This window comes from Carlito syrichta, unplaced genomic scaffold (genome assembly GCF_000164805.1).
Source record: "Carlito syrichta isolate Samal-C Ts95f unplaced genomic scaffold, Tarsius_syrichta-2.0.1 Scaffold302945, whole genome shotgun sequence".
Lineage (NCBI taxonomy): Eukaryota > Metazoa > Chordata > Mammalia > Primates > Tarsiidae > Carlito > Carlito syrichta.
In genome coordinates, this window is record NW_007247041.1 from 199,979 (window position 1) to 222,384 (window position 22,406).

The 22,406-nt window shown below is 35.0% G+C and overlaps 1 protein-coding gene across 4 annotated transcripts in view; it reads left to right on the forward strand.

Annotated features, from left to right (window-relative positions):
• Window positions 1-22,105, forward strand: part of DMXL2 (Dmx like 2) — a 182,004-nt gene extending 159,899 nt beyond the window's left edge. The window contains exons 30-44 of one of the 4 annotated variants that reach the window (XM_021711942.1): window positions 3,527-3,657; window positions 4,190-4,275; window positions 4,672-4,873; window positions 5,650-5,767; window positions 9,572-9,634; window positions 10,437-10,523; window positions 10,604-10,725; window positions 12,366-12,504; window positions 13,092-13,152; window positions 13,279-13,406; window positions 14,262-14,339; window positions 15,418-15,509; window positions 16,246-16,298; window positions 19,181-19,398; window positions 20,682-22,105. In XM_021711942.1, coding sequence (XP_021567617.1) covers window positions 3,527-3,657; window positions 4,190-4,275; window positions 4,672-4,873; window positions 5,650-5,767; window positions 9,572-9,634; window positions 10,437-10,523; window positions 10,604-10,725; window positions 12,366-12,504; window positions 13,092-13,152; window positions 13,279-13,406; window positions 14,262-14,339; window positions 15,418-15,509; window positions 16,246-16,298; window positions 19,181-19,398; window positions 20,682-20,891 — 1,788 coding nt within the window. In that variant the 3' untranslated portion in view covers window positions 20,892-22,105. The remainder of the gene's footprint in view (window positions 1-3,526; window positions 3,658-4,189; window positions 4,276-4,671; window positions 4,874-5,649; window positions 5,768-9,571; window positions 9,635-10,436; window positions 10,524-10,603; window positions 10,726-12,365; window positions 12,505-13,091; window positions 13,153-13,278; window positions 13,407-14,261; window positions 14,340-15,417; window positions 15,510-16,245; window positions 16,299-19,180; window positions 19,399-20,681) is intronic. The other 3 variants (XM_021711944.1, XM_021711943.1, XM_008057304.2) reach the window with 3 other exon arrangements.
• The last annotated feature ends 301 nt before the right edge of the window (window positions 22,106-22,406 follow it).

Here is a 22,406-nt window from a genome sequence, read left to right on the forward strand (position 1 = left end):
GAAAATAGAACTTGTCTACAAAAAGATAACTGTTAACACTCTGACAAATGTGCTTCTATTTTCTCAGACTTAAATATACATATTTAAACATATATATAACTGGATCAATAGATGTTTCATATTTGTTTTTAAAATTAACATTCTAAGGTAAATTTCCCACACCATTAAAACATATGTAGCTGCAGTATTATTTTTTTTAAAAAACAACCTTTATTATGGAAAACGTAAAACATATACAAAAGGAAAGGTAATATATAAATCTTTATCATCTAGCTTCAAAAATTATCAACTCATGGACAATCTTGTTTTATTTGTATCTCTACCACTTCCTAGATTATTTGGAAGCAAACTCAGACATCATGAAATTTTATTCATAAATAGTTCTATTTTTAAAAAAAGAAATTTGAATAGATCTCCATTAGTGTTATCATACACACAGACACACACACCTACAATTCTTTATTTGTTTTTTTGAGTCAGGGTCTCACTCTGTTACCCAGGCTGAAATGCAGTGGCATGAATACAGCATATCACAGCCTTTCCCTCCTAGACTCAGGCAGTCCTCCTGCCTTAACTTCCCAAGTAGCTGGAACTATAGGCGTGTGCTACCACACCTGGCTAATTTTTAAAATTTTTTTGTAGAGACAAGGTCTCTTTCTATTGCCTAGGCTGTTCTAGAACTTCTGAGCTCAAGTGAGCCTTCTGCCTCAACTTCCCAAGGTGCTGGGATTACAGGCATGAGCCACCACACTAGCACATAATTCTTTAATATTATCAAGTATTCAGACAATGTCCACATTTTATCAAATGTATCTTAAATGTCTGTATACAGTTTGTGTATTAGTCAGTGTTCTCCAAAGGGATAGAACCACTAGGATATATGTATATATAAAAGAGAATTTACTAGGGAGAATAGGCTCGCACAATTACAAGATGAAGTCCTATGACAGGTTGTCTGCAAGCTAGGCAATAAGAAAAGCTGACTGTGGCTCAGTCCAATTTCAAAAGCCTCAAAACCAGGGAAGCCAACAGTGCAACCCTCTGTCTGAGGCCAAAGACATGGGATTCCTTGGGAGACTGCTGGTACAAGTCCCAGAGTCCAAAGGTTAAAGAATCTGTAGTCTAATGTCCAAAGGCAGGAGGAGAAGAAGCAAAGTGTCTTGCCAGGGAACAGAGAGAAAGAGCAGAAAGAAACTCGGCAAGCTACTTATCCCCTTCTTCTACTTATAGCCTCACTGGCAGTCAATTGAATGGTGTCCCCCTACCTTCTCGTTTGGAATGGATCTTCCTCTCCCAGTTCACTTATTAGCACTAAATATTCCTTTTTTTTTTTTGAGTTGGAGTCTCATTCTTGTCACCCAGTTTGGAGTGCAGTAGCATGCTTATGGCCACCACAGCCTTGGCCTGCTGGACTTAGGCAATCCTTCTGCCTCAGCCTTCCAAGTAGCCGGAACTACAGACATACATCACCATGCCCTGCTAGTTTTTGTGTTTTATTGTGGAGACGAGGTCTCACCAAGTTGCCCAGTCCTGTCTCAGGCAATTTTCTCGCCTCAGCCTCCCAAAGTGCTGGGATTACAGGCTGAGCTGCCATGCCCAGCCTAAATATTCCTTTTTAATTTTTTGTTAATTTGATAGATTAAATAATTTTTATTTTCTGATAGTGACATTATTATTTTTGTGGTGTGTGTTGGGATCTCACTCTGTCACCCAGGCTGGAGTGCAGTGAGACAATGATGGCTCACCACAGCTTCACCTCCTAGGCTTAGGCCATCCTTCTAACTCAGCCTCCCAATAGCAGTGACTACAGGCACATGCCACTACACCCGGCTAACTTTTTGATTTTTTTTCTTCTTGTAGAGACGAGGTCTTGCTATGTTTTCTAGGCTGGTCTCGAACTCCTGGGTTTAAGCAGTCCTCCTCCCTCTACCTCACAAAGTGCTGGGATTACAGACATGAGCCAGCATGCCTGGCCGTGACATTAAAATTTTAATGATCTTATTGTTACTTGATTTTCCACTTTGAGGTATTGACTTCATATTCTTAGCTGAATTGTCTATTGGGATTGTAGTGTTTTTTCCTTGTTTTTTTTTTATAGATTCTTTATTTATTATGGATATTATCAATTTATCATACTTGTGATACTTTTCCCAGTTTATTTGCTTTTTAATTTTGTTTATTATACTTTGGATTCACAGAAATTTTTAAAAGTTTATTGAATCATTTTTATCCATACCTTTGCCTATGATTACATTGTTTTTAAACAGAGAAAATCTTTTCCACTTAATAAATATTTGCTTTTATTGTGTTTTTCTCATCCTTTGTTTCTTCCTGCTCTTTTTCTTCTTCCTTAACTTTTAACTGTCTAATTTATCTAGAATAAAGTGAGGATCAAACAGGATCAGCCTTCATTTCTTTCTCTGTCTCTCTTGTTCCCATACATAGGTCACTAGTTGTTCTAGCATCATTCATTAAATAATATTTTTCCCTGCTGACTTAAGATGTTATCTTTGTCATACATTAAGTTCTCATACATGTACTATTTTTATACTATATTTTTGCATCAGCAATTGCTACTGTGTTTTTCTCAATTACTTATTTTAATACCATTAAGAAATAGTGTGTTTTGTTTTTAAAAGATTTATCAGCTTATTGTGTCTACTTTTTCTTCCTTATGGACTTAAGTATCTATTACGAAATTTCAAAAAAGGGGAAGATATCCTCATGGGGATTTTTATTGAAATTATTTAAAATATATATAAATTAACTTGTAAAGAATTATGGTTTTTACACATTCCAGTCCCTTTATATAATTTTAGAAGGGTTTATAATCCTTCACTATAGCTCTCTTACAATTTTCATAGTTCTTCCTTGGGTATTTTTATGTTTTCATTGTATCTTTTTTTTTTTTAGACTTCTCTAACTTTTTATTTATTGCTGATCTATAAGAAGAAAACTTGACTGGGCTCTGTTGCTCAGCCTATAATCCCAGCACTTTGGGAGTCCGAGGCAAGTGAATTGCCTGAGCCCACGGTTCAAGACCAGCCTGGGCAACTTGGCGAGACCTCGTCTCTACAGTACATCAAAAATTAGCTGGGCGTGATAGTGCACACCTATCGTGCCAGCTACTTGGAAGGCTGAGGTGGAAGGATCACCGGAGCCTAGCAAGTCAATGCTGGCCATAAGCGTGCTATTGCACTCCAGCCTAGGCAACAGAGTGAGACTCCCAACTTGAAAAAAGAAAAAGAAGAAAACTTGGTTTTTTACAAATATTTTTGTTGTGTCTGGCTACTTAATTATTTTATTGACTCTGGGAATTTTACTTGGTTATTTTGACTTTTGTAGGCCTAGTATCATCTGCAAAGAAAAATATGTATTTATGTTGACAGCATTCAAACTGTTTAGTTTAAGTTAGAACAAAAATTTGTAATATGTAAATTATGTGTTTATACATTTAATTATATATCAAAATATATTTTATAAACTTATAGATATAACATAAAAACAACTTTACCTTTTATTGCAGCCATTTCTCCCTTTATCTGATAGTGGTGTTATATATGATTCTGATGAAAGCATTCATAGTGGTGAAGATGAAGAAGATGCCTTTTTTTCAGATACACAAATACAGGAACACCAAGATCCAAATTCCTATAGGTAAATAAGGCTTTTCTTTTGTTTTTCTTTTGCTTCTCCTTTGAAGAAAATTCTGATGTGATTAATTTTACATAACATTATGATCATGAATTTGTACAAGAACTGACTTACATTTTCAGGTACAAACTCTTCACCTTTGAAGTCAATCTGTAGATAATAGAGTATTTCCTTCACATCCACAAGGAATAGCTTTCATGCTGTGTGTGCACACAGATATTTTTAGTGATAAAAATGTAAATTTTTGATGTACAATTCGAACTTAATATATAACTTATTGATGTGCTTTTAGATTCCATGTAACTGTGTGGTAAATGTTTATGAGGTAATTTTCAGATATTGCAAATGTGATTTAGTACTGCAATTTTTTTATTGTCCAAGACTGCAAAGTGCCATTTTTGTATAGTATATTTCAGTGACAGCTTTTTTAGAGGGTTGGAGATTTGGCTAAGCAACTGACAGGGAACATCACTGTACTTTCCCATGATTTTATTCTTCAATTAAAGAGATTTTTTTTTTTCCTCCCCTTGAATAGCTGGGCACTTCTTCACTTGACGATGGTTAAGCTAGCACTTAACAATGTCAAGAATTTTTTTCCCATTGCTGGACTGGAATTCTCTGGTGAGTTTGGAATTTTGAAAATTAATGTTATTAAGTATAACAAATTACCATCAAGTTTCTCTTTACAAAATGTATATAAAATGTTATTTGGTTTAAAAATACTGCATTAAAGATTTTATGAAGTCTTGTTTATTTTAGGCACCAATCTATGACTTTTATTCATAGCAGAATCATTGAAAGAGCAGGAAACCAGACTGAGGAAGCTAGACGTTTTCTCAGCTTTTAGAGAGGTGGCCTTCTGTTTTGTTCAAAGCATTAGAAATCCAAATGGTATTAGATTAACTTTTTCAAATTTATTCATATTTCCAGAAGTCTCAGCTGTGAGAATTCAGATTTTGTAAATATGTAGATGATGATCAATATTTTTTGTTAAAATAACATTCTGTCACCTTTTAGAGCTGCCTGTAACATCACCATTAGGTATTGCTGTGATTAAAAACTTGGAGAACTGGGAACAGATCCTGCAAGAAAAAATGGATCAGTTTGAAGGTCCACCCCCTAACTATATCAACACATATCCAACTGACCTTTCAGTAGGAGCTGGACCAGCTCTTCTTCGAAATAAAGCAATGCTAGAACCTGAAAATACACCATTCAAGTAAGAAAATTCTTATGAGAGAGAGCTTGGTTTAACTTTTCTGGAAGATGGTCTGGCAAAATGTGTCAGTAGCCTTCAAAACATTCATAACTTTGAACCTGCAGTCCTATTGTTAGCAGTATACTCTAAGAAAAACAGAAATTTGTATAGAAAGTTTGTCCTTAGCATCACCAAAATTCAGTAGATACTTTTATAATTGGGGAAAAAAGTCTCTGTTGTACTAATTTTTGTGTTTTATTTTTAGAACTCTTACAAACAAGATGCTACTGACATTTTGTCAGTAATTTAACATTAAACACATTAAGGCTTTTTATTGATGTTTTGATTTTCTACCTGCCAGTAGGCCCCTTTTGATAGGCATCATGATTTTTTTTAAGGCATGTGGCCATGATTAAGAGTATTACTTAATATACTTGAAAGAGCAAAGCTTTTTAGATTAGGCTATTAGAAATGGAATCTTTGACTTTATAGTCATTGATGATATGCTTTAACTAACAAGGTCAACCTAAAGTATAATTTTAAAAGAGAATAATATGCTATTCGTTTGACTCTCAGCTCAACTGGTTCATTCAAGGTAGTTAGAAAATTAATTGCTAGATGAAGGAATGAATTTTAGGAAAACTAAAAATTAAAAGTGAAATCGATTATAAAATGGTTGAGTTTAATGCTGTGTCTTTTTTGCAATAGATTATGGAGGTTTTAAATAAAAATATCTGAAAATATGAAACATGTTTTCTATAGACTAAAATAGTGTGATGTGTTAATTTTTTAAATAGGTCCCGAGATTCTTCTGCACTTCCAGTCAAACGACTTTGGCATTTCCTTGTTAAGCAAGAAGTCCTTCAAGAGACATTTATTAGATATATTTTCACTAAGAAAAGAAAGCAGAGTGAGGTATATTGAGAAAAAATTTATGTTGTAATTTTTCTTTAACATTTCTAATGAAATCAGTGTGCTTGATTTATTTTGAAATTTTCTTTTTGGTTGAATTTATTTTACTCATATTGTGAGTAATAGTCAAAGCTTACTAAACTACAATGAACTTCTTTTAAGATAAAACTGTATGATTTTCATTTCATAGCCATCAAATAGCATAAACTACATGTAATCAAGCAAGAGTTGGTAGTTCCTTTATAATATTTGTCTTTGGACATTTTCATGTGATAAACATTGTGGTGGATGGTTTGAGGAATTTACTATATAAATGAGCATACTAAACTGGGCTCACGCCTATAATCCCAGCACTTTGGGAGGCAGAGATGAGAGGATTGCCTGAGCCCAGGGGTTTGAGGCCAGCCTGGGCAACTTGATGAGACCTCGTCTCTACAATAAATCAAAGACTTAGCAGGGCGTGGTGTTGCACGTCTGTAGTCCCAGCTATTTGGGAAGCTGAGGTGGAAGGATGGCTGACCCCAGCAGGTTGAGGCTGCAGTAGCTGTGATCTTGCCACTGCACTCCAACCTAGGCAACAGAGTGAGACTCTGACACACACACACACACACACACACACACACACACACAAGTGTACTCAATAATATGATTCTCTGGATATCCTTTAATTAAAAATACATGATAATATAGCCCTTTTAAAGCATTTTATTTATTTAGCATTTAGAAATGAACAGTAGAAGCAACAAATTCAGGATAATTTTGTGAGATAATAAAGAATTACCAAATGTAAGATGAAGAAAGATTGCTCTTACAAAAGCAAGGTATTGGGTCAGCGTTGCATGGTGATTTTTAAGTTAATATAATTAGTCATATAATATTAGAAATGGTTCATGAAAAATCAGGAATTGGGGAGACTGGCAAGTGATCTCTTCATCCAAAAGGAGTGATGTTACACAGACCTTCTATGTGAGTGTTTCTGTGTATTTGGCCATTTAATGAGGTAATGAGTAGTTTAGAAGAGTGTTCAGAGTGGTATGTGTGATGTAATTAAGGTTTGGTAAACAATCTATGAGAAGAAAATAATGAATTATAGTTCACTTAGAAAAATGGAAATTGACAGTTCATACGCCTTAATTTCCTAAGGTATAGAACTGCCTCTCAGTTTATCCTCATACCTAAGGCAGCACAACCTGCCATACTCATTTTTTTTTCCTAGTTGTTTACTTTCCTGGATGATAATTGTAGTCAGCCCTTGTGAGCAGTCATTTATTTTTTCTATGGACTTAAAAAATTACAATTATGTACTTAAATGAGGAAGTAGAGGAATAAACTATAGAGATTCCTTTATAATCTTTTTTGATAACAAAGATCCTATTGGTATTGAAATTACTGATGTCCACTTTGTTAGGAAGATCAAAGAGCCAAATTATTTGCCTCTTTCATTTAAACCACTTATATAGTATTTCCTCTAGTCATACCGAGTCCAAACCCCATAAAACAAGATGTCGGAATCTAAGATATGGATCTAAAATAAGAGTTTTTGCCCCTAGTTAGGACTGTTATCAACAGAAAGCCAGTTCATTGAAGGATCCGTTTTTTGAATAGTTATTCAAATTATTATACTTCATGATTTATCACAAATGCATGTTAAGTGTTCGTAAGGTTGATAGCAATTTGATTTGGTCAGATTGTCGGAGTGTGGAGTGCTGTGGGAAGCCAGGTGTCTAGGTTCTCGGACCTTCATACTCTTATCTTACCCTTCAGGAATTTTTCTCTCCTCGCTAATCTGTCTCTTCCTTAGTTAAGTCTTTCCTTCTCTCTGCCCTTCAGTTTCCCATCCATTATATCCCTTCAGTCTCTGTGTGTTCTGTTTTTTCTTCCAATGTAGAGCCCCCATGAACAGGGAAGTGGGACTGAGATAAATTGAACATTTCTTAAAGTGCTATATAAGCACCAGTTGGCTAGGGAAGGAAAGGAAGTACTTGACTGGGAGTTGGGATGGAAGAATTTTACATCATATACCTTTTGAATTCTAAAACATTAATGAAATTACTACCTTATGCAGTGTTGTCCAACAGAACTTTCTGTGATTCTGGAAATCTATATTTGTATAGTCCAATATAATAATAATTACCAGCTAGATGTGGTAACTGAGTCCTTGAAATGTGGCTAGTGTTACTGAGGAACTGGATTTTTAATTTTGTTTAACTTTAATTACTCTAAATTTAAATAGCTTTATGTGGTTAGTGTCTGCTGTATTGAATAGTGCAAATCTGCTGAAAAATAGTTTTCATTAAGAAAAATAATTATAAAGAATGTTAAACATATTAGGACAAAATAAAAACTGGTCACTGGGCTCAGAAATATTTAAAATTTATTAAAACTACCCATCCAAAAAATAATGCGTTATCTTTATAAACTATTAAATAGAATTTTGGTAGTCACTAAATTTAGCAAATTCAGGAGGTTGGTAAATTAGTAAAATTGGCAGACTAATCCTAAAAATGCTAGCTAGCTGATTTTAAAAAATTACTTGAGACTGGGCGTGGTGGCTCAGACCTGTAATCCCAGCACTTTGGGAGGCCGAAGTGAGAGGATTGCCTGAGCCCACGGGTTCGAAAACAGCCTGGGCAACTTGGTGAGACCTCATCTCTACAATTAAAAAAAAAATTAGCTGGGCGTGGTAACATGTGCCTGTAGTTCCAGCTACTTTGAAGGCTGAGGCGGAAGGATCGCCGGAGCCCCAGCAGGTGGATGCTGGGGTGGCTTTGAGCGTGTCACTGCATTCCAGCCTGGGTTACAGAGTGAAACTCCAACTTTAAAAAAAAAAAAAAATTATTTTAAAAAGAAAATTCTCCTGAGAAATACTGAACTTTTAAATATATTTGTAAAGAAGATATTTTTACTCATTGGATATATTAAAGAAAAATATTCCACAAAAAACAAGTTTTTAGGAAGTTGATGAATGTGGCAACCTCAGCTGATTGTTTAGAGCAAATAAGATTCTTCAGCAATTTGGCTTTCCCTGAGTTAGTGGTGCTGTGTACACATTGGCCATTTTCTTGGGTGCTTCCCTGTCAGCTGAAGCAGCCATTAGGGAGCCCCTGAAGGCATGGTCAGAGAATTTAAATGACCCTTTATCCTGAGAGGGAAGCAGTCACTTCAAGAGGTATGAAGAGGAATTTGTTGCTCTGATCAAACCTTCAAAGGTCTCCACCGCAGAGCAGGAATATAACTTGTGATTGTAGCCATCCCTTCTGACCCTTCATCAGTCAAGGGCAAGTTATTGTATAATTTCTTTCCCATACCTCATTTTATCAAACATTTATTTACTTATAAGGAGAAAAATCATGTGATTAGTTATATTCCTAATAACTAAGAGTGAAATAATTATCAGTGTCTGGAAATAAATAACTTTAATTTGTATTTGAAATCAACCTCTATAAGATAGGAATTTATGTACCATAGAGTGTATCTCCTTATACAAGTGGGTTTTATTTTTAGTGATTACAGTTTTAAGACCTTAAGTTATACATAACTGGTATACAAATAACTAATTTTTGTTTTGAAATAGCATATGTGTTTTCATGTGTATGTAATAGTCACATTGATTTTGCCCTTTTGGCTTTGTGTTATGTTTATCTGATGACATTCTTTTATTCAGTTTAATTTTTTTCTTGATTTTGCAAAATCATTTTTATCATCTTTAAGTGGTGGAGTGGCCATTTCAGCTTGAAAGTTTTCATTCTCTTTGTAATTTCATTCCATGCATGTGTTTTGTGTTTGTGACGGTGTGGTGTTATTTAGTCTGTAGAAGAACATGTGGAGCAGGTCAAACAAAACTGCGTAGCAGAAGATGGCCACGTCAAGGTAGTATTTCAAGCTCTTGTATTTAGCTCATTCTTTAAGGTTCAAGGAGCTAATGCCTCATCTCTAGTACTAACCATGACCTGCCCAACTGGCTAACTACTCAGAGAACTCGCTGCTCTTGTGCCACCTCAGTGGCAGAGAAGAAGAGGTGTTTCACTGTGTCTCGCTTGCTCTGCCTTGCCACCGATTCTTCTTTTTCCCCCTGTTCCATCTTCACTTCTGTCACATTTTCCAATCTGTTCTTAAGCACGGCTGTTTCATCTCTTCTTCTCATGATTCTGCCTTTTCTTTCTTCCTATCACCTCTGAACCTAAGCCACTGCACCTTCCTCTCATCAGTCATATTCATTCCTTTCTTTCTTTGCAATTTCATATCTCTGTCTCTTCATCCTTATTTCAAAGTACTTCATCTCTTATAGTTTCTTGCTTATGTCTTTTTTCTCCACTCTGTGCCTCTTAATGTTTACATAAACACATTCTTATCGCAGAATATTTGTACACTTTTGGAAGAGCTAAAAGATATTACTGTTATAAGTTAAATGAAAATATATTAGCCATCTTTTGTGATAGTTAATCAGTGTCTTAAAATAGCAGTGGAAATCTTTATAATTGGATATTACAGGGTAGCAGAGAATTTAAGCAGTTTTTCTGAAGCTATTTTCAACACACCAAAGTTACTCATGCCCTTTTTCCTTGCTGCTGCTACATTTTCTTTTTATCCTTCTTTTAAATTTTGCGGGATTTGCATGTCTTTATATAGAGCTGTGCTGCAGTGACTAAAATTGCTGACAAATGTTTTCTAGGTTGAAGCTGATCTGGGCTATCCGGGTGGAAAGGCGAAAGTCATTCATAAGGAATCTGATATGATCATGGCATTTGCTGTTAATAAGGTACAACTTTAGTCATTGCAAAGAATGTACTTCTTTTTAGTAAAATTGCTTAAATCATTGACTTTGCCTTTGTTTTACAGGCAAACTGTAATGAAATTGTTTTGGCTTCAACACATGATGTTCAAGAACTTGATGTTACTTCTCTGCTGGCCTGTCAGTCCTATATATGGATTGGAGAGGAATATGACAGAGAATCCAAAAGGTTTGTCTCAGTTTTAAATGTAGGTTTCTAGAAGTACTCACTAAGTGATTATGCACATGATTTGAATTATCTTGAAAAAAGTATATATGAGGGGGGACCAGAATTATATTTTGTAGTACACTTGGAATTTTTTCCTCTGGATCAGTTGACCAACCAAAGTTTTTATCTGGAAATTTTGAGAAGGTTGCATCACAATTTGCAGAAGAAATATTCCAAGTTGTGGCAAACAGGTAACTGGTCCTTCAACTATGACGACGCATCTGCCCACACCATGATGAGTGTTCAGCAGTTTTTGACCAAAAACAGCATGATCCCCATGCCTCACCCTCCCTATTCACCCGATCTCACCCCGAGAGACTTTTTTTTGTTGCCCTGGATGAAAAAAATCCTCAAAGTGAAATGTTTTGTTGATGTGGAAGAGGTGAAACAAAAAGCACTAAAAGGCATCAGAATTGACGATTTCAAAAACTGAGCAGTAGAAAAAGTGTCTTGATAGGTGTATTGCTTCAAATGGAGAGTTCTTTGAAGGTTACTAAATTAAAACATGTAAGAATAAATGCACAATTTTTTATAAATAAATTCTGTTTTGAGGGGGGTTCCCCCCCCCCCCGTGTGTGCATAACTTCATTTAGGTAAGAGACAAATAGTTTATTTGGCTGCCAATAAAAGGTCTTGCCTACATTAATGAATAAATTACTCAAACTTCTTCCTTCACTATATCCTTCACTATTCATAGTGTTTGAATCAGAATAACTTCTGACACCAACACCTAATGCTAACAACTGCTATTTTAACATTTAACTACAAATAAATGTTGGGGGTATTACCCAAAATTCATTAAAGTCATCTGATCTGGATAATTAAAGCAAAATATATTACACAAAAATATATTAATTAGACTGGTTGATGAATCACATTTACTGTGTGGTTTTGCAGTGTTTCTTCTTCATTACCACCTGCTAAGCATATCTTTTTTTCAGATAAAAATGTAGACAACTTTACTTTTCATTAAAACTGTGGATACTGCACCCAAAGTGTTTTGCAGTAATTTCTTATTTTGGGGTTCTTCCTCCTACAAATCTTATGTGCTTGGGAATGGTGTCATGATAGTTTCTGTTTTGTGGAATTCTTTCTGTTGTTAGTAGATGATATAACTAAACTTCAGTGTCACATTTCAGAACAGGTGTAACCGTGCACTATGACACAGTCTATCATAAAAATTACTTTCACATTTTTATGTGATGATAATATTTTATTCCAAAAAATCTTTAAACTTGAAATTTTTTTGAAATGTGTTAACTTGATACATGGGATATCTGTACTTGGAGAAAACATATACTCTTTTTCTATATATAATCAAAATAAAATCTGTGTTAAGTACTTTAAAACAAACTTTAGTTTCAACTTGTGCAGCAATAAAGTTGCCCCCAAACAACATTAGACTAAATTTATATTTTACCTAAAGGGAAAAAGTCAACCAGTACTAAAATTGGCTATAAGTAGGACTTGTACCTAAATTTTTCTCATGGCTGTTTATTTAAAGTAAAGTATGTACACTGGGTACATAAGAAGCTCTGTAATTGGAGTTTGTTTTCAGAGAAAGTAGAACTTTCACAATAACACACAAATGCTTTTCACAGTTCGGATGACATTGATTATCGTGGTTCCACTACAACTCTTTATCAACCCAGTGCAACATCCTATTCAGCAAGTCAGGCGCATCCACCTTCATCTCTGCCATGGCTGGGCAGTGGACAGACTAGCACTGGAGCCAGTGTGGTATGTTATTTACTATTAGATATGGTTTCTGGATAGGGACTCCCTGAAGAATAAGTTGAAATCACTTTGACCTAGGAATGATCCTAAAGGTCAGGATCAATGACCAGTAGATATGCCATGACAGTAACAGCTAACATTTATTGTGACTTTCTTAGTGTCAGGTACGTGCTTTTTCTCACAACCACCTTGGGTGGTAGGTGCTATGATTCCCCTTCATTATCATTTTATAGATGAGCAAACTGAGACACAAAATGGGAACACAGAGTTGAAAGTACATCAGTAACATTCTTGTTAATCACCGTAGCTTAAGGGGTCCTATTCTCAAGTTCTGCTCTGAAGAACTGGGGATACTCCTGACTGTCCTCAGGGAGGGGCCTTCAGAGTAAGGTTTCCTTCATTACTAGATGAAGCTGCTTGGTAACCTCACAGTCCACACAGGCAAGGGCTGGGCCAATAAGTGACAGCCTGTTACGTGTATGGGGCTCAGTAACTTCATAGCAGGGCTTGTCTCAGTCATTATCAAGTTATAATCCTTCCTCATCTCTTCTGAATACACAAAATTAATTTTTCAATCTGTTCTTTTAAAGCTTATGAAAAGAAATCTACATAATGTTAAGAGAATGACCTCACACCCAGTCCATCAATACTGTAAGTATTTTATTTATGATCTAAGAATTAAGTGTCCTCTCTCATTTTGAAGTTGATTTATAGAATAGAAAATATTAACTCTGCAACTCTTCACTTTCTTATTCTGCTTTTCCTCTTGTGTTTCAGATCTTACAGGTGCTCAGGATGGCAGTGTACGAATGTTTGAATGGACACGACCTCAGCAACTTGTCTGCTTTCGTCAGGCTGGCAATGCACGAGTTACTAGATTATATTTTAATTCACAAGGCAACAAGGTTAGTTCTTGAGGGTTACTACTAAATTCATCTGAAAATAATTGTGGATATTTAGCAGTAAATGGTTAATAAAAGTACATCTAAAAACAAATTCAGTGACCTTGGACTTAAAAAGTGAGCAGGCAGTTTGCTGCAATCTGTTCGTATACTATATTTTCTTTCAGTAGAAACAGAATCTACAAAATTTAGTTTGGATTAATAGTCATCTACTAAATATTCTGAGAGTAAAAAAATGGCTTTTTTTTTTTTTTTTTTACCTTTTTGAGTTGTTTCTCACTCTGTTGCCCAGACTGGAGCACAGTGGCATGATCACGAATCACTGTAGCCTCCAACTCCTGGGTTCAAGCAGTCCTCTCTCCTCAGCCTCCCAATTAGCTAGGACTATAGGCACATGCTACCATGCCTGACTAAATTTTTTTATTTTTATTTTTTGTGGAGATGAGGTCTTGCTGTGTTGCCCAACCTGGTCTGAAACTCCTGGGATCAAGCAGTCCTCTCAACTCAGCCTCCCAAAGTGCTGGGATTGCATGTGTCAGCCACCATGCCCACAGCTTCTATTGAATGTATTAGTGATACCTATAAGTACAATCAAGTACTTGAATGAAACCTTCTGGAGTCTTACTAAATTTAACTGCAGAGGTTTGGAGGAAAACAATGAAACAGGTGTGAGAAAACAGTTAAGGGGTGAAGGAATTTTTAGCACTTGGACTTTCTCGGGAACTATAGCAACAGAAACAAAGCTGTAGGCAAAATGTTAGTTTAGTAAGGTCTGAGTGAATCTCCTTCCCATAAATGTTTTTATCTTTGATGTGGATACTAAGAAAGGGGTATTTACTATTTATACCATTCTTACAGTGTGGTGTTGCAGATGGAGAGGGTTTTCTGAGTATCTGGCAAGTTAACCAGACTGCATCAAATCCTAAACCTTACATGGTAAGTATCGCTCACATTCTCAGAGCACATATAGAGAATACTTTAAGAAGTGTCTGTTTCAGACAGTGAATCTCATGGTTGGTTCTTTTGGGAAAGAGACAATTCTGTCCAGCAATCCCAGCCTAGCAGCAGCACCCATCCTTGCCCTAGTTTTAGACTAAAGAAACAAAAAAAACCTTGCTTTTCACTTAAGTGCAAAACCATTATATAAATTTCATGGACTTTCCCTGTGTGTGGGCCAACTTAGAATATATCTTTATTGCCCTTTTATCCATTTTGAAACTGCTAACTTCTTGCATGTATGGAGGGAGGTTCAGAAACCCTTAAATCTTTTGGGTCTGGATAGACTACCCACATACTTGAAAATTTTCTTTTTGACTGTACTCATGTTCTTAGTTATGTCTATGAAACAAGATCTTTCCCTCAAATTAGTACACTATAGACTGTAACATAATGTAATCACAGAAATGGAAGTAATTTTGAATTTATCCTTTTGCCTTAAGTCAGAACCATACCATGATAATTCCAGACAGAAAAATGTGCGTTTTATTTTAAAATACCCTGACATTCTAAGACTAGATGAGCATGTAAGCATTTTCCTCCTTATGGCTGTTTTTTATAGTTTATATTATATAAAGTTTATTAAATATAGTTGAGGTTGTTAGCACTAAAATTATTTGATTGGGCTTTTAATGATTGGCGTGGGTAAATTCATATACTTTGATGTTCTTTTCTTACATAATCTAAAAAATATAACCCTTAATTCCATGTTTTTACCAACTTCTCCTGGTTTAAAAAAAAAATATTGGGGCAATCCCCTCAGGTCCCCTCCCACTGTGGGAACTTTCTGTCCTCTCAATAAATCCTACTTTCAAAAAAAAAAATGTATTGGATAATAGCCAAGTAAAATGTAAATGATGGATAATCCTCTTACTATCACTTATTCTTTATTCTAAACTAAGTTTTAAATATTGTTCTTAGCTCATGCATATAGTATGTTATTAGCAGAACTATGTTTACCATACCAAATTTTATTGGATTTTTTTAGATAAAATCTGTTGTACTTTGTTTTCCATAGAGTTGGCAGTGCCACAGTAAAGCCACAAGTGACTTTGCATTTATTACCTCTTCAAGTCTAGTTGCCACATCTGGACAGTCCAATGACAATAGGTAGGTTGACAGAGAAGCAAAACAAGAAGTAAGAAAATTTTAGGCAGAAAGGTATTCTTGCTATAATGCATGCATTTCTACTTAGTAGGGTTTTTCTATCCTAGCAACAAAAACTTTGTTACATAATTATTATCTCAGTGTACTTTCCTTACCAAAACGAAATAAGCAAAGCCAAAAGTTACTCCTAATGTAATCTAGCAATAAGCATGTGTAATGATTATGTTAAAGCTATTCAGTCTTTTTTTTTATTATTGCTGTTAACACTGTCTGGTTCTTCAGAACTAACTAATATCTGACACTTTGTTGCCATCATTCTTAACTTTTTTTTTTTAACCTCACACTGTTTTTATTGGCAACACATACCCAAAAATAACATCTCTGTTTTCCTACAGTGTTATCACCTGAGGGTATAGAACCATCCCTTTTACTCAGGAAGTCATATCACAGTTTCCTAGGTGGTAATGAAAAGGAGATGGGGTGGGAGATGTGGAGACAGGTGGGACCATGTGAGATAAAACTGTGTAGGTCGAAAGGGATAAACTCTTAGAAGAGATGTACCCCCAGTCCCAGACTCAACTCCCATCCTAGTTGGGAATCACTTCTCCATAAATGTGAGAGAATAAAAAAGTTAAGATTGCTACTAAATAAAATATTTGACTTGAAGACAGTTTGACCCTGGTAATGGCTTAGAACAATTGTTTATGGTGTATTTTTGTTCTTGTTATTCCTTTAAAAGAAATGTATGCCTGTGGGACACATTAATATCACCTGGAAACAGCCTCATTCATGGTGAGTTAAAGTCTGTGATTTTTAACATAGCGTGAAGGAATGCTTTCCTGGTTTTATTTTAGTGAATCCAGTGAGTGTTGACATGTTGAAAATGAAGAAATATTTACAATGAATGACCAGAAATTCTAAAAGTTAATTAGCATATCTGACTGCCTTGCCTAGGTAACTATGTATGGTCATAGAAGTTCAACTAGCTTAGAATTGTCTTTATGTCATATTTTGTTCAGGAAATATGATATGGATAGTGATTCTACTAACAAAGCTATTTGAGAAATTTGTTGCAAAGTATTCATTGAGCTCAGTAGAAGTGAGATCATATTTTAAAGAATTAAACCTAACCATAAAATAAAACATTAGCCTTAGGATAAGAGCTAGAAATATAAACAATACCATTTAAATACTGTTCCTTTTAGTTAGGACAGTATTTCCAAATTAGTGTCCTCATGTTCTCTCTTTCTCATAATACTACCCAAAAAGTGCTCCATATGCAAATAAGTTTAGGTTAAATGAAGTTAAGTAGATTTTTTTACGGAAAGATTTCTCAGTCTTTCATTTTTAATTTTTTTATTATTTAAAAAATTTTTATTTCAGTGACTCTAGGTACAAATCATTTTTGGTTACATGGATACGTTGCATAGTGGCAAAGAAGTCTGGGCTAACCTCCACCCCCACCTGTGCACGTTATACCCGACTGGTGATTTTTTTCATCCTTACCCCTCACACCCTCTCCCTTCTGAGTCTTCAGTGTCCATTATGCCATTCTGTATGCCTTTGCAGTTCCTTAGTTTAGCTCCTACTTGTAAATGAGAATATGTGACATTTGGTTTTCTGTTCCTACATTACTTCACTTGGGATGATGGCCTCCAATTCCAAACAAGTTGTCACAAAAGATATTATTTCATTCCTTTTCATGACCGAATAATATTCCATAGTATATATATATATATATATATATATATACCACATTTTCATTATCCACTAATCAGTTGATGAGCATTTACCTCTTTGCAATTTTGAATTGTGCTGTGATGAACATGCTGTTCCTTTGGGTAGGTATGAAGTAGTGGGATTACTGGACCAAATACTAGATCTACTTTTAGTTCTTTAAGAAATCTCATACAAATATCCATAGAGGTTGTATTGTTTACACTGCTGCCAATGATGTATAAGCATTCCCTTTTCACCACATCTGTGCCAACATCTATTGTTTGATTTTTTAATAATGGTGTAAGGTGGTATCTCATTGTGGATTTAATTTGCATTTCCCTGATGATTAGCAGTGTTTAACAGTTTCATATGTTTGTTGGCCATTTGTATATCTTCTCTTGAGAGATATCTGTTCATGTCATTTGCTCACTTTTTAATGGGGCTACTTTTTCTTGCTGATTTATTTGTAGATTATGGTTATTAGTCCTTTGTCAGATATATAGTTTGAAAATATCATCTACCATTCTACCATTCTCCCTATTTACTCCGTTAATTATTTCTTTTGCTGTGCAGAAGCTTTTAAACTTAATTAAGTCCCACTTGTTTATTTTTGTTTTTGTAGCATTTGCTTTTGGGGTCTTAGCCATAAGTTCTTTGCCTACATCAATGTCCAGAAGAGTTTTTCCTAGGTTTTCTTCTAGGGTTTTTATGGTTTCCTAACATTTAAGTGTTTAATCCATCTTGAGTTAATTTTTGTATATGGGGAGAGATAGGGATCAAGTTTCATTTTCTGCTTTTAGTTATCCAATTTTTCCATCACCCTTGTATATGGTATCCTTTCCCCAGTGTACGTTTTATCTGCTTTGTCAGAGATCAGTTGGTTGTAGATATTTGGGTTTATATCTGGATTGTCTATTCTGTTCCATCGGTCCATATAGCTGCTCTTGTACCAGTACCATGCTCTTTTGGTTACTACAACCTTATAATATAATTTGAAATCAGGTAATGTGATACCTCCAGCTTTGTTCTTTTTGCTTTGACTATTCTCATTCTTTTTTGGTTCCATATGAATTTTAGGTTTTTTTTCTAATTCAGTGACAAATGATATTGGTAGTTTGATAGAAATTATGTTGAATCTTTAGATTATTTGGGTAATTTGGTCATTTTAACAATGTTGATTTTTCCAATCATGAGCATGAGAGGTTTTTCCGTTTGTTTGTTTCCTCTGCAGTGTTTTGTAGTTCTCCTTGTAGAGATCTTTAACCTCCTTGGTTAAGTATATTCCTAGGTATTTTAGCTTCTTGGCTACTATTGTATGTAAATGGAATTGAGTTTTTGATTTCACTCACAGTTTCTCTCAGTCTTTTAATATGCTGATACCCATTTTGAAAGATGTAGTTATTTCCTGATGTGACTGCAGATTTTTTCTGTGAACAATTGTTAACATTGCTTAAAGATTGCCACATATTAATTTGAGACTTTATAGTAAAATGCAGCTAATCCTGGAAAACATGAGTTAATGTGTTGTGAGTTTCAGTTACTTGCCTGAGAAGAACTTTCGATGAGGGAATATGTATGATACAGCACTAGGCTAGAGTAAATACTTATTGGTGGGTAGTAGTGAGGTGACAATACCATTGAGAAGCTTGGTCTCCTTTGCATGTCTACATACTTCTTATGAGGCTTTATCACTTAGGTCTTAAGGTTTGAACTTCCTTTGTAATGTGTATGTTTCATATTGAGAATATAAATAAAAAACTTTTCTGACACTGCTTAGCATTTTTCCTTATACTTTAATTATATGATTATGGACATTCAATGACTCTAAAAAATGCACTTTAGAATGAAAAATACATCAGTAATTCCTATATTATTTAAATGTGGATTTAAACATTATCAGAATTGCTATTATAGAAATTGTTTTGAGAGTGTCTCTTGGTGTTTTTCTTCTTCAGGTTTCACATGCCATGATCATGGTGCCACAGTACTTCAGTATGCACCAAAACAACAACTCCTAATCTCTGGAGGTAGAAAAGGATATATCTGCATTTTTGACATCAGGCAGAGACAGCTAATTCACACATTCCAGGCACATGACTCAGCTATTAAGGCTCTGGCTCTGGATCCCTATGAGGAATATTTTACCACAGGTTCGGCAGAAGGTAATATAAAGGTGAGTCAGTACAAGAGGTTGGAATGTGCTAAATAATCTTTATCTGCTGTCAAAACTGATTGGAGAAAATAACACCAGGTCACCACACTCTTTGAAATAAAGACATGAAGTAAAGCTTTGTGGAGATATTGAATATCTCTTAACATTCCACCCCCATCATTGCTTCCATGTGGCTTTTTCCAAACTGTTATGGTCTAGAAAACCAGATTATCAAGTTCATTGGACTTTCTGGTCTTTAAAAAGCTTTAAAGAATTCTGTTTTTAGTAAAGCATATAAGTTTAATTAATGCATGGATTTTTTGGTGACATTAGATTGACTTCCTAAAACCTTCTCCCCTATCCCCCCAGTACTTGACTCTTGTATAGTTGAGGTGAAGTTTCTAGGTAAGTGAGGTAGTTTATACTACCTCACTTACAATAGGTTTATTGGGATGTAATCCTATTATATGTTGAAAATATTTTAAGTTAAAAATACACATTTAATTTATAATATTTTATACTTACTGTGAGTTTATCAGGACATGACCCCTTCATAAGCTGAGGAATATGTGTGTGTGTGTGTGTGTGTGTGTGTGTGTGTGTGTGTGTGTCTGTGTGTCTGTGTGTGTGTGTTTTATTTTAAAGATGTGGGGTACAATTCAGGGTTAGGTATACAAATGGTCATTGTACAGGTAAAATTTTGGCCTCGTTTTGGTCCCCATGTCACCTGGTTTGAGATCAGGTACCCTTATTGATGAAGTGTGCCTCCCCGACCCCAGCAGTTTACCACTGCCAATCTCTTCCTTTTTGTATTATGATACTTGTTTAGGGTCTGCTTATGAGTGAGAACATGTGGTAACTGAGGAGTATATGGAATACACATCACTTTTGCACCATCATAAAGTTGAAAAATCATAAGTCGAACCACCCTAACTCAGGGATTGTACTGTATTTCTTTTATGTTGCCCTGGGACCTAGCTTAGAATTACGTATGTATTTAATGAATTAACTCAAATATTTAATTGAATTAGAGATGAAGCTCACATGGTTAATGAAACTACAAGAGGATGTGAAGAAATATGAAAGAAGGATCAGTGAATTGTAAGGACAGTTAGTGAATCATGTGAGTGGCATTACTGTTTCCCAGTTAGATAAGTGCTCAGGAAAGAGCAGTAGATGGGCAAGCTGGATTTCCGTGAGATCATTTGGGCCAAGGGAGCAGAGGTAAGGGCCATGTTTTTGTTTTTGGACTCTCTTCTTAATGACTTACAATTTTTGTTTTCACTGTTTTTGTCTTAAACTAGGTTTGGAGATTGACAGGCCATGGCTTAATTCATTCATTTAAGAGTGAACATGCTAAGCAGTCCATATTCAGAAACATTGGGGCTGGAGTCATGCAGATTGACATCACGCAGGGCAATCGGATCTTCTCCTGTGGTGCAGATGGTACACTGAAAACCAGGGTTTTACCCAATGCTTTTAACATCCCTAATAGGATTCTTGACATTCTATAAAGATTGGAGTTTTATTTTTATATGCATTTCAATTAAAAAACACACTACAGTAATCATTAGGCAGTTCTGCTTTCCAAGCAGTTAACACATTGAAAACAATACAGAGAATCTCTGTGTAGAATTTGAATATGATCCAAGCTGAGTATTGTCTATACAGGTTGGTAGAATGAATGCGCATGTACCTTATTATAATGCTGACATACTAAAAAAAATAAAACCAAACCTACTATTGTATGAAGGGTAGCTATTCTTTACAGCATTTAGCAAACCTGATTCAGAAAATATGTGAGATTAGTTAATTAGTAACTTGAATTATTGATTAGTGAAAAGGACCTTTGAACCAAATTAAGGAAGAAAATGTTGCTGATTCGGGTTTTCCTTCCTAGTGTTACCACTGATTGAAGCATGCTGCACTCTCCTTCTTTGTCGAATGAAGGACAGGCATAATGTGTTAAGAGCTCTAGGCCATCAGAAAAACTCTCTTAGCTATGGAGCAGTGCACAGTGACCAGTTTTCTACTGTGAGAGGTCGGTTCCATTCTCTCATGCTGTTAGTGTTTATACTGAGCTAGTACTGTAACTTGCAAATGAGTATACATTTAAATGCAATGTTTTCTTCACAATTTGCACATTCACATTTTTTGGACTGCTAGTTTTTCTATTTAAATATTTGCCTTTATGTTAGGAATGTACTATGTGAACATGACATATTTGTAGTTAACCAAAACACACCTTCTTAGTCCAGTTTAGTACTTTTTCTTTTTATGTGTTCAAGATTAAATACACACAACATTTAAGGATATGTTCAAACAACACCAATAGATCATTTCATGTCATAATTAAAATGAATGTTAGGCTTTTGTGGCCAGTTAATAGTTGATGAGATTGGTGATATTATTTATTGCCACAGCCTATTGTATAAACTATGCAGAGTTAAATATTATTTGCTTGTAAAATATTAGCCAATGTTGTCATATTTTGATGTATTTTCTTGGTTATGACCAAAAATATGTTCTTGAGATATTGAAACTAATGTCTGTGTGTTTAAATGTCTACCAGCAAATTGTCTCATCATGTTAATGAGAATGTTTAATGCCTGTGCGGTACATAGTAAAATATAATGGCATAAAAGTACCTTTCTCTGAAGATGATGTGATATTCAGGCTGTGAAATACATATGTAAAAGAAAAATAAATGTTATTTGTTAGAGTTTGATCTTCGGTTGGTGTATTTAGAGAGACTGTTCTGACATTTTTCATACATCATGCAACCAGTTATAAACACAGCTTACACAATGTGCACCAGTGAAAGACACGTCTCATACATCATGCAGCTAGTTATAAACATGTCTTACACAGTGTGCGCCAGTGACACATACATCTCATACTAAATTAATTAATTAATTAATAGACTGGTCTGGCATTCTTTGATACGTTTAACAGTTGAGATGATCTTTAATTTGATAAAATGTTTACCTATTAGGGAATTTTTAAGCTATTAGGCAGTTTATTCACTC